Here is a 13,074-nt window from a genome sequence, read left to right on the forward strand (position 1 = left end):
ACACTGTTTACAATTAGTATATCTGGATTCAATTGTCTGAGATCACCACGGGCTCACAGGATGTTTAGAAAAACAGCACACTGTATATCGATAGAAGATAAACCCCAGTATGTTCTTTTTTCTGTTGCAAGCCTAACCCTAACCCTAACCCTAATTTTTGTCAATTTTCCCAGTGTTTGTATAACATTGTTAGACAGAAGGATGATGTGACACACGGCAGGTATCTGAGCTCGACAGGTATACTACATCCACAGGTTAATAGCATCCAAAGGTAAACTATAATAGGGGTCGGAACTAGCAATAACATAAAGAATGACTTTACAAATAGACCTGACAATGCACATGACAAAAGCTTTTTAAACGGAAACGGTGGTGCGGTTGAACACCCAGTTGTGATGATGCTAGAGTTGAACTATAGGCCATTCTTTGTGTTCTTTTTGAAGAATTTCCGGGGACCTGATGAAAACGGTATAAAGAATACTAAGAAATACATGAAATTAAGGTCCGGTGAAAGGGAGCAGGTGAAACTGGGAGAAAGAGCTGATGCTGGCGTGGCTAACAGACCAGAGAGGATGTTACAGTTTGTTCATAAGTCTTTGGAATATTTTGGTTCCTTGTTTCTTTGTTCTTTTAATTCTTTGTTCTTTCATTATTTTGTACTTTTTCTTTTTTTTAATAAATCTTTAATGCACATATATCCACTGCCTCGCCTTCCTTTGGTTACACCCCCTAACCTTACCCTAAACTTTATTAAACACTTGTTAGCCAATTTGCAAATATGTTTAATATTTAATTGAAAATAAAGGCCTTTATGATCTGATATGTGACGGTTAAAGTATTCGACAGAAGACAGTCTTTAATCGGGTCTTTAATCTCAAAAGCTTTAAACTGCTGGGGTTGTTCATTTTGCTGCGGTCATTTTCTGTAATCTAATCAATTTCAGTAGACTGAGTGATTTTTTTAATTCTATTGATGGATACTCAAACGGCCCTTTTTTTTTTACTTACATTCATTGCCTATGAACATACAAAAAAAAGAGAACTGTAACATTGGACATGAATGCCATCAGTAAACAAAATAATCATTTAAATAATGCTTTATGCTTTAATATTAAAAAATATGATTATCAACGACAGTGAGAGGAAATAAACACATAAATATGGTACATTTTACATTGTCTATTTTTAATGTGAAGATAATATACGATGCGACCTGGGAAAACCCAACACTTGGTGAAATTGTACATATTTCATGATTTTTATACCATATGAAGGCTGGGTTCAAGCCATTTCCAAAACATTTATTTTGTTCATACCTTGGGAGCAAAAAAAGTTATGGTTATCAGAAGTCGGCTGACTGCTTTGATTTTCAGAAACTTAACTTTTAAAGAGAAAAACAGGTTTAAGAGAAAAACAGGTTTAAAGTTGCAGATAAAAAAGCAGTGAAAATGAAAACACAACAGTCAAGTATCACAAGTAAAACTAATACTCTATTAACAATGGGACTTGGAGCCTGGTCGTTTCGGCAGGAAGTGTTTAAGCTCTCTAACGCGGGTCTGAAGAGGCCCGTCGGAGAGATCGCAGCATCGAGGAAGGGAACCTTGAGCACCACGAGACTGGCCATGGATCTGCCTATCGCCATACAGCGAGATCATTATTATAAGCTCAGACAGCTACTTTCGCCGTCCATCTAATGGCAGTGGGCGGACACAGGTGTGCGGCCACAGACTCATCGAGGGGAGGCAGCCTCTCGTAACATTATACCTCTGCGCTGTCAGTCGAGGTGAGAGCAGAGGAAGAAAAGTGTCATAGACGAGCCGGGCGCGCCATGACCTGGTAAGTTCCTTGTGAACTTCTGGAAAGAATGGTGAAGTCCGCTGACGAGGGGCTTGACGTCGCCCCGGCAGGAACCACTCATCTAAGCGGCCGTGAGCGGGTTCTTCCAGAGAAGACCACTCCACGCCCAGCTTCTCCACAACCTTGGAGAGTATCCAAAAGACATTACCTGGCTTGGTCTCGCTGTGCTCTGTGTGCTGTTGTTTTCCCCAAATTCACTTCTGCCAAACGAAACCATATCTTGGTGGCGGCCAAGGGACGCTGGTCAGGCTGGGAGAAGTGAAACGGCGAGTCATCTCTCCGTGGAGAATGCAAGGCATGCAGTTACAGTGTAAGTCCGCTCTTATCAGAGTGCTTAGATCCTCTTCAACGCCGCTTTTTTCTTACAACCTGTTGCCAGGAAGAATGTGGGAGGGCACGAGGAGCAGATTTGCTCTCTAAAAAGAAAGAATCCACGAGAGCAGAAGAGAGACTCATGCTCTCGCAATGAGAGCATTACGTCTCTTTGAGTGCACTTCGGCGTGGGAAACCCCCAAGCACGAGACACACTCGCCGTGGCTATGAGCAGCATGCAGGAAGCCCCAGCACGATTGACAGGTATGGCGCGACATTTGTTACCACGACTCTTCTAGACTTGCCGGATGGTGGCAGGGAAAAGACCGGTGCTGCTGATTAGCGAAGCCCCTGAGCAGGAGGTTGAATCCGCTGCAGATGCTTTTCGAAGCAGTCAGTCTTGACAAGCAAAGGTTGAGTCGTCGCTGAAGGAGAAGAGATCTGAGGGACTTTGGCGATGTGTCTGTTAAATAGGCATAAGTCACGCCCCCATTAGCGGGCTACATAGCTATAGGTCCATGCAGCTTCGCTGCCATTGGTTCAAAATTTTACTTTTCACAAACCAATGGCCTGCAATTTCAATGCGTTATTGGAAAAAAAGATGTTTTCCCATATTGTCCTGCTACACAGTATGAGTGAAGTATTGATAGGGAATTCCCTCTTCATCAGGTGGCGAGCTCTGCCATCTCACATTATTTGGTTACTTTGATATGTGAACTGTCTTTGTAGTGTTAAGAGCTGGAACTGTGGGCAACATCCTTCACCTCCGCCGGCATGTCCTAAACATCAGCTTTTACATTTACGCATTTGGCAGACACTTTTATCCAAAGCGACTTATTGTATAATACACTTTTTCTGTCTTTGTGCAATAACCATTTTTAACGCCATGCGCTTACCACTGAGCATCAGGAAAGTTATTGCTGCACACACACGATCTGCCATCTTTCTTATGTTAAATATGCTCATTAAATATACAAATAAATCTTATAATAACATCCCAATGAACAAAACATATGAGTGACACAGTTGGTGTAGGATTTTATTGACCACCAGACGGCAAAGTCAAGAACTGTGTCAAAAGCTTCAAAGCACTGACGCAGTTTGTTGAAAAAGCCTCACTGATTCAGAAGCTTCATTCGAAACATCTCAATAAAGCAACATACTAACACAGCTGGTAACACAAATGTATGGCTCTCACTATATCCTTGGTGTCTGACATCATCAAGCAGCAGTGTTTTTTGGCCAAGTTCAAGCATCATAGGTTTAGATAGTTAGGTTAGGGTAAGGGTTTCATAAGACTCAAAACAGCCAGGATTTAGTCAAATCCGACAAGCCACGCCAACAGATCTGACTCAAAACATCAAGCATTTAGTGAGAGCCCAAAAGTACACAGTAAGTATATATAGAGTGCTTCTCAATTCTTATTTGTGTTAAGTGAAATAGCATCTTCGTTCTTTTTAGTGTCATTTTAAAAGTGCAGTCAGTTAATGATGACTGCACACATTGCACAATGAAAATATAAAAAATAAAGTAAACTACATACTTTAGGCAGATTATATAATCCCCACTACAATAAATAAATTTAAAAACATGCTTAAATGTGGTCAGAAATGTATGATATTGATATAAATACGAACTACACTGCCTGTCACAAAAAAGTCACACACTAGAATAATTAGTTGGACCGCCTTCAGCTTGGATAAGCTTCTGCGATGTATTGCCATCCAACATTTATTCTTGTCCAGAGTTGCATTCATTTTTCGTCAAGTCTTCTCCAGTAAATCCCAAAGATTGTCAATGGGGTTAAGGTCTTTACTCTGGGGTGGCCAATCCATGTGTGAAAATGATGTCTCATGCTCACTAGCATTGTCATCTTGGAATATACCTGTGCCATCAGGGAAGAAAAAACCCTTTGATGGAATAACCTGGTCATTCGGTATATTCAGCTAGTCAGCTGACCTCATTCTTTGGGCACATAACGCTGCTGAACCCAGACCTCCAATCCAATTACCTTCTTGCTGAGTTAAATCCAGGTGGTGTCTTTTTTTTGAACGGGTAGTGTGGCCGACACTATATTAACTACATGAATATTAACTATTCTATCTGAAAAAGGTCTACATTTACAACAATATAATGCTTATGTAGCACAATTGAAGGAAAAAACAAGTGATTCACGTGGGTTCTTTTATTCAGCCAGCAGCACATTAACAATCATTTCACAGATCTCGTCACAACTTCGTATCCCACCACACCAGACTCGTAGTCTCTCTAAACATTGTGTGAGGTCTCCTCAGGTAGTCTTTTTATAGCTGCTGCCACCTAGCGGACATACATTACATCTTGGTAAAATTTATCATGGATAAATTCTGTGCTGAATAATTAAACGTCAACAAAAATAATAATTGTAAATAAAAATAATAAATATTAAACAGACATTGCAAATATACATTTTTGGGGGCGTTAACTTTTTATGCACTTTAAACACACACATTTATGCATTTGTCATAAGATTCTATCCAAAGCAACTTACATTGCATTAACCTATACATTTATACTAAGGAATGTGCAATCCCCTGGGATTCGAACCCACAACCTTGCTCTTACCACTTAGCTACAGGAAAACTGACCTACAGTATCTCACAGAACTGAGTACACCCCTCACACTGTTCATCAACAGGAATCTGTACTATCACTGAAAGGATCTAACCTTTAACCATTGAAACAATCTACTGTGTATTTATTTCTTCTGGAATGGCGACTAATGTATATTTAAACTGAAATACTATGATATGAATTAATCATTTGAACGGATTAAATTTATTTGCTGGAACCCTTACTTAGTTAATATTAACTAAAACTTATTACAAAACAAGTCTGAGCTAGGGCATGGTAGGTAAAAAATGTTTTGCTTTTCTCTGTCTCAAAGGATACACTCTTTTGGAGACAGGTTGTGAGCGAGTTTCCGTGTCACTCTCTTCAGCCTCATCGGTTTCTCCAACCCCTCTTCCTGATGACAAACATCATCTTTCCCCCGTACTGCTCCATGATCATCTTCCTCCTCTGGATGGGCATCGGTCAGCGTCCCTGGGTCCTCTGGATGATGTCCTGGAGATTTTGACATCACATCTCTTTTTCAGGTCTTCCAGGTGTTCCTTCTCGACAGGTAAGTAGTCACATAATAACAGGTTTCAGTGCAGTTCTTGTTTTTCCTTTCCCACTCTCGGGTCGGATTGCATATACTGGACTATCCTGGTACTTCCTCGAAGTGGGTCTGAGCTTTCCGGGTCCACCTTACGCCTAAAAGTTATGGACTAGTACTCTTATTGTCTAAATGTTGCACATTTTATTAGTGAAAACTCCAGAGTTTTCGTCATTTTTCAAAAACGTCATTTTTATCACATAATTAGAAGCACCACATTAATTAAAGTAATATATTTCCACTTGCTAAGTGTGTCCCATCAGGTTAGAAATGCTACAAGCTAATTTGGGATCTTTCCGCCAACTTTGGCCAAAAACTGAAAATATGTCATGAAAGTAGTAGGCGTCAAGTGGTCAAGTGCAAAGACCGTACGTAGTGGGATATTTAAACACAGACTGAGTGTCTTTATTCTTGTGCCCATGATTGGGTTGATGAGAGGCAGGTGTAGGTGATTAGAAACAGTAGTGTCGCTAGGCCCTTTTTAGGTGGTCTTTAGATGTCTCCGCTCCTCTCATTGGTCACTTTTAACATGCTGTCAGATGCAGTCAAGTAAAAATTAACTGCAAAATACAATCAAGTAAAAAATGAAATAGTCTGGTAATGTGTATTGATGAATGCTTTTGTATTGTTTAAAGTTTTCATGAAATTAATTGTTATAAAATGAGTGTTTATAAATGGCTAAAAACAGTATACCTAAAAAAACAAGTAATTTTAAATAACAATACGATGTGTTCTCTAAAATGTAATTTAAAAAATGTTCTTTATTTGTTTCGAAAATAATGAAACTGGTTATACTAGTAGAGCCTTCCAATTTTATTAGATAACTCAAATTGAAAGACTTCAGGAGACATTCCATTCTATTGCTAAAGTAGACCTACATGTACATTTAAATAGGTCATACATGAAATGTAAGTTCAACTATATACCAATTGAAAATCTCTGTAGAAACCTGAAAATGTCTGTCTACTGATGGTCCCCATCCAACCTGGCAGAGCTTGATAGGATCAGAGGAGGAGAATGGCACAAAATTGCCAATTGCAGATGTGTAAAGCGTGTCAAATCACACCCAGAAAGACTTGATCTGTAAAAGGGCTTTAACCAACTATGGAGTTAAGGGTATGAATACTTGTGCGATTTGATTATTTAAGTTTTTTATTTTTAAGTCACAAATCTTTTTTTGTATTGTTATTATGGATAATGGAGAGTAGATTCCTGTTAAAAAACGATTTAAAATCGTTTAACACAGAGCAGCAACATTACAAAATGAGATATGAATCACGTGTAGAGAATGTTTTCCTTTTAGTTAAGATGTACCTTAGGAGTCTTCATAGCGCGCTAAGAGACAATGTTATTGAGAAACCCATCCCTGAGCTTTAATAACACGAGTAGTACCAAAGGCTGATCCTCTTCAAGCTACATCACACATTATAAACGTCAGATCAAGAGCATGGTGCTGTGATGGCCTGTAGGCTACAGTATAACCTTTCTGTTGTTTAAACTTGCCGAAGTGATATGGAACTGAAAGTTAATGCATACCCATAGAAAGTTTGTCAACCAATCAGATCGAAGCTTTCAACAGCCTTGTGGTATAATTAAATATAAATCGATTCTGGGGATTAAACAATTGATTCTGAAAACGTTTTAAGAAGAATCATAATAGTTAGGTAAAAAAATGTCCCAACCCTACTGTATACACAGACTTTTAATGAAAACAGCTTGCACTTGGATACAGTTTGGGCAGAAATAACAGTAAAAGAACTACAAAGACCATGGACATGACAACAGCAGGAAGTGACCATATTACAATACAAATGTCTAAATATCCATACAAACAAGGGTTGGTTTACTTATACGTAAACAATTATAGTGTTAATTTTAACTAACAGAAAATGTCTTGTTTTCTAATACAGTTAAAGCAGAAAATGTAATGTTACGGTGAGCTAATTGTTGTTTAGTAGAAAGATCTATAGTATATAGTGTATAAGCCTCTATAGTACTTTAATTTGTACCTTTCAACCTAACATGCTAACATTTTTTTGCTTTTGCAAAGAAAATACCAGTGACATCATCCGTTCCCACCTTCATATCTGTGGGAAGACGGTAAATTGAGAGCTGCAGCAGCTCATATCCACTGGCCCTTAGGCTCCCACAGACCTGAGCCTCATCCAGTGGGACCATAGGGATGCACAATCCTGGTCCACCCATAAAGAAGCTTCCTCCCAGGGCACCAATGAGCAGAAGATGACCCCCTTTTCTAAGCAGGCTGGAAATGTTGCTTAAGGCAATGTTAAAAGATGTCAAGTCAGGGCTTACGCTCTCCAGACAGAATGATGACACCAGGCAGTCCGCTCCACATAGAGGCAATGTCCCTTGGGATAGTGGGCAGGACTGGTGTACATCAATGGGCAGCACATCAGATACAACTGCGCGAAGACGTTCTGCTTTCTTTGTCCAAGCTGATGAACTGTAGAGAATTAAAATATACATCAGACACGAGAAGCTCATTATCCTTGAACTTTTGACGCATGAGAGTTCTTTGTAAGGTCGTCCTCCTCATGAAAAAAACACATTTATGTCCATGGATTTGTGGGATTGAACCAATGACATTTGCATTGTTAACAAACTGTTTTACCAGTTAAGCTACAGGAACCCTTTTGTACAGTGTTGTTTATGTAATCACGCTCCCAAAATAACTGGTCAGGATAATATGGGTTTCTGATGTAAATCACACAATTCACGCAACAGTCCTGCCCACTTGTTTTCAGTCACCAAAGAGCAAGTGATTCTGAAGGAATGGTTATTTACAATCACAATAAAATTGTACAATTTCATTTTGATGTGAGAAAAACCTCACCCTCCTTTAAGTGGATAGCAAAGTTTATCAAAGGATTCAGATGGCAGAGAAAAATGAATGATTTGCATCAGTAAATTTGACCTTTGACTTATTAATATTAATGTCAGGTAAATTTACTTTATTAATTTGCATATTGTTTTAAGAGACCAGCATGATTAGATCCCAAAAAATATGTAGGCTGTCAAAAATAGAAAATGGTGTTTATTCTGAAGTCTTAAAGGAAAAACATGAAAAAAGTGTTCATTTACATTTACATTTAGTCATTTGGAAGACGCTTTTATCCAAAGCGACTTACAGTGCACTTATTACAGGGACAATCCCCCTGGAGCAACATGGAGTAAAGTGTCTTGCTCAAGGACACACTGGTTAGCAGCACATTCGCATGAACTGTAAAAAACACGCACTGTGCAATATCGTGTAATACGCACACCAAAGTTCAATTTTGCGTGCATACAATAAGCCTATTTTTGCGTGCATATGATACGCCAATTTAGCGTGTGTGCATATTAAACAGCAATTTGTCTCACTAACCAGTCCCCAAATCCTAAACGTAATGTTAGCGTCCGTGCATATTGTAACCCGTATCCAAACCCAAACCCTAAACCTAACAGTATTATTTTAATTATTTCAGTGTTTCCTCTTTATGTACGTTTAAAAATGGCAGCTCTCCACCCAGGTACAAGTAAACATTGGCGTATCATATGCACGCATAATCGAACTTTGGCGTAGGTATTAGACGATAATGCAACAGCGTGTTATTTATATGCAAATTGATGAGACCAGGTTGATGTAACATAGCATTAAATTACTGTTGTAACTAGGAATTTAAAGGGGGGGGGGGCGTGCTGGCTTCTAATGATTAGCGTGGTCAACTCAAAAAAAAAAATTGTTAAATGTATCACTTAGTCTGTCCTCGTTACATTTCGGAGTGTTTTTCTAAAATGAAGTTTTCCTAGTCCCTTATTGTACAATTCGGCTGGGAAAGCACGCACGCACATCAACCAGCGACATCGAGAGAAAGAGCACGCATAACAATGTGCTAATGTGATAATGCAATGATGTATTGTGTGCTTTGCTTTAGTTCCACGCACTGCAAGCCCCCAGAAACACTTTTCGAAGATATGAAGCATGCAATACTACTCTATCGGTATTCAAGATTAATATTCGATTCTTAAAAACTGTGTGTGTTATCTCTGCTTTAAATGTTGTCAACATACATACATACAGTGGCTTGCAAAAGTATCCTTACCCATTTTTCCCAGATTTGTTTTTTCCTTCTCTGTGTTAAACTACTTTAAATAGTTTTTTATACATGAATCTTCACTCCATAATCCATAATGACTTCAACTTTCAATAAAAGGTCAAACAGCTGCAAATGTATATCAAAGCAAAAACCAAGCCAAAAGGTCAACATAACGGCCAGTAAAGATCCTGAGAGAGGATTCTATCAAAAAATCAGATCTGGGGAATACTACAAATATAAATCTGTTGTACTGAAGGTTCACGGAAGCATATTGTCACTATTAAAGATTAATGGAGGAAGTCTCTATCAGATATCTTACTCGAGCTGCCCTCTTGTCCAAACTGAGCAATTGATGATTAAGGGTATTGGTTAGAGTGGTGACCAAGAAGCTCATTGTCACTCTGGTTGAGCTCAATTATCATATATGGAGAAAATTAAAGAAGAACAAATACCACTGCAACACACCACCAATCAAGGCTTTCCTCTCTCAAACTACCAGAAACAAGATTCTTTGGTCTGATGGATCTCATTTTCAAGTATCATGTCTGGAGGAAACCAGGCATTGCTCATCACCTACACAATACCATCTAAACAGTAGTGTGGTGGTAAAACCACAATGCTGTGTATGTGTTCATCAGCAGCAGGAACTGGGGGACTTGTCAGGTAAGAAGGTCAACTCAACGGCAAAAAATACAGATATACCCTTGATGAAAACTTAGTCCAGAGCATTCAGAACCCTGGACAGCCAGAAGGTTTGTACTCCAATAGGACAATGATCCTAAGCACAACACAAGAGGGACTTATGGACAACTCTGTCAATGTCCTTGAGTGGTCGAGCCAGTGCTTGGCCTTGAACCCAATTGAACATCTCTGAAGAAACCTGAAAATGTTTGTCTACTTATGGTCCCCATCCAACATGGCAGAGTTTGAGAGGATCTAATGAGAAGAATGGCACAAAATTGACAAATGCAGCTGTTTAAAGCTTCTCATATCATACCCAGAAAGATTTGAGGCTTTAAAGATGCTTTAAGTAGTTTTAAGTAAAAAAATTTTTAAGTTATCACAAATCACAAGATTCGTCATTGATTCATGTTAAATACACATATTTGACAATCTGAATATCAGATATTTCATGACAAGATAACAAGTTTGTGAATAAAAAATCAGTCAGCTGCTGTGGCTCTGCAGTGTTTCACATTATGAGAAGTAATATTTACAGCGTGGAAATATTAAAGTGATAAATTCTAACGCCATGAAAATCTCAGGCTGGGGGGTCATTCAGAATTTTTATAATTTACTAGCATGACCATATTCTGAGAGGACCTGTCAGGTTTTACACCAGCGCCCCCTAGTGGTCTAGAGATATTTAGAAAATCACCAAAATGCCATGAGATTTGGTGGCTCCAGCCACGTACCGTGACACCAAATTTGTCATATTCCATCATACTTTCTGTCTGCCATATTAAATTATATAGAAAACATTATTTTTCTAACTCATAAAAATGATCTAAAATATAGTATCTAGAGACACCAATAGTTCTCACAAGGTTTTTAATGATGAAACGGTTCTTCATGTCGACGAATTTGAAGATGAGCATGCCAAAGGGTCATGTGTCTGATATCTGAAAGACTTTTGTGCCCTGACAGTCTCACAGATACGTCAAAAATGAACAGCAACAACGATGTTTATGAGTTTATGACATGATCTTCACATACTTAAAAAAATTGTGCGTTTAGTCAATTGTTATGAATTCTTATTGCAACGATTGTAAACACAACCGCAAGATTTCTTCTATCATATGGATTTGTGTTGTTTCCAAGCGGACCGTTTAAGAACTTGGCACGCATGTCTCCCTGAAATCCTGTAAAATAAACCAACTAGATGGTGACTTTGAACGTGTTCAATTGTTTCCAGAAAAGTGTGCCTTATGTTTCAGACGTTCAGCCAACAGTCTGTGGGTGTGACGTCTGGGCCTGAGACTAGTGCCACAGTGGCAATGCCGTGTCAACAAACCATGTTTTTCCGCTAAATATTAAACAAGATATATTATGGCTTGTAGGCAATTCAAGTTACATTTTTTTCAACAAAATATTAAGAAAATAATCTCACCTTCGTCCTTCCAGTTCACACACATACTTGAAGTAGGAGGTCCAGTCCAGGCTGCTTTTGCCTTCCTGTAGCCAGCTCTGCAGCTCTTTTCGATTGACTTCCAGGAAGTCAGAGAGAATGACACGATTAAACCGTTCACAGCCACTCATGACTTGATAGAGAGTGGGGCCAGATCCCACATCCACTAAAACATCCCCTCTAGTATCATCTGTGTAAAATAAAAGGTTGTTTAAAGTTTGTATAAGACAGCACAGTATTGAAATTGTAATTATGTCACAGAATTTTCATTTTTGGGTGGACTATCCCTTTAATAACATGAACTATACTACTTTTTGGTAAGGGAATGCACAATTACAGAGAAATGTACTGGTTTAGGAATTTTAGACTGAGTTCAGATACATTATGTCAATGGCAAATGAAATCAAACCAAAGTTATAAAAAAATTGGCTAAATCAAGATCACAAGTGATGACTTACTATTATGTGGTGCTTTGCTATAGCTGCGTGAATTGTGTCTTAATTGCAGAGACATTATAAAGTATATAATAACTAACATCTACAACAGATGTGTTTAAGCTCCTGCTGCTTGGCTCTTGCTCCGCCGCCTGCTTGCATGTGTTGGTTTGGTTGTCATGACAATTACATACTATTTTTATTTGTGTAGATTTACACTGAACCCAAGCAGTAACAGAGTCACTTGTAATGCTACGGTCTGAGGAGGGTCAGTTCACGGCCTATTTTAGATCTGTTTTTATGTAGCATTGCATCATTAGATAGAATTTTCACCCCGCCCACACTTGTCTCAAGAGTATCCTTAACTCGCCTGTATAAAGCAAATGAACTGTATATCATGTCAAATTTAAGATATTACATTAATAGAGCCTAGCCAAGGTAATATATTTGATTTCCATTTGTTTGAGTCAGAGGAATTAAACATAATGATCAAATGTACACTTTGAATAAATCACATTTCATCTCACCTTCAGTAAGAGCTCTGTGGAGACAGCTAAGTTTCCATGGTACAATGCTGTCACTTCGCTCAAAGTCTGCTCGGGGGGCAGTGTAGTTATACTGCAGATATGCTCCAGGATTAAATCCCTGGTAACATCCCTCCATTGCAGCCACTGTCTTGGACAATTCTTTCGCCATTCCCTCTGATCCTCTATTCCTGCTCACTATCCTCTATTCGCTGTCCTGTCCTCTAGACAGTATTTATACAGTGAGTGTAAGGATGCCTACAGGGTTCTTCTTTTGCACACTCCCATCCTAATTTAATGCCTGTTTCTGCTGGCTTGGGGCAGCCATCATCTTACTGTCCATTTCCTATCTCTAAAGATAATAATATTGTTATTTTGCTCACCTGGGAGCACTCAGAGCTCCTGTCCTTCTAACCTCAGGCACCTATTGTGTCTCAGACAGACTGCTGCTTCATGTTCTCCCTACATGTTATCGAAACAATCTGAACAAAGGGATAACAATTCTTTCTTTATTGGTCGTTAAC

The 13,074-nt window shown here is 38.8% G+C and overlaps 1 protein-coding gene across 1 annotated transcript; it reads right to left on the bottom strand.

Annotated features, from left to right (window-relative positions):
- Nucleotides 1-7,164: 7,164 nt before the first annotated feature.
- LOC130438768 (phenylethanolamine N-methyltransferase) lies at nt 7,165-12,713 on the bottom strand. The gene is made up of 3 exons (XM_056770929.1): nt 12,554-12,713; nt 11,575-11,782; nt 7,165-7,831 (listed from the first exon to the last, which is right to left on the bottom strand). The coding sequence occupies exons 1-3, from the start codon at nt 12,687-12,689 to the stop codon at nt 7,393-7,395; spliced, it is 783 nt and encodes a 260-aa protein (XP_056626907.1). The 5' UTR covers nt 12,690-12,713; the 3' UTR covers nt 7,165-7,392.
- Between the last annotated feature and the right edge of the window lie 361 nt (nt 12,714-13,074).

This window comes from Triplophysa dalaica, chromosome 17 (assembly GCF_015846415.1).
Source record: "Triplophysa dalaica isolate WHDGS20190420 chromosome 17, ASM1584641v1, whole genome shotgun sequence".
NCBI lineage: Eukaryota > Metazoa > Chordata > Actinopteri > Cypriniformes > Nemacheilidae > Triplophysa > Triplophysa dalaica.

Bases quoted from the DNA above. Each gene is read 5' to 3' on its own strand.
- LOC130438768 (XM_056770929.1), bottom strand. From the start codon at position 12,689: ATGGAGGGATGTTACCAGGGATTTAATCCTGGAGCATATCTGCAGTAT. The intron at 11,783-12,553 runs GTGAGATGAAAT...TATTTTACACAG, and splicing joins CCACAGAGCTCTTACTGAAG to ATGATACTAGAGGGGATGTT. The intron at 7,832-11,574 runs GTGAGATTATTT...AATTCTCTACAG, and splicing joins TGTGAACTGGAAGGACGAAG to TTCATCAGCTTGGACAAAGA.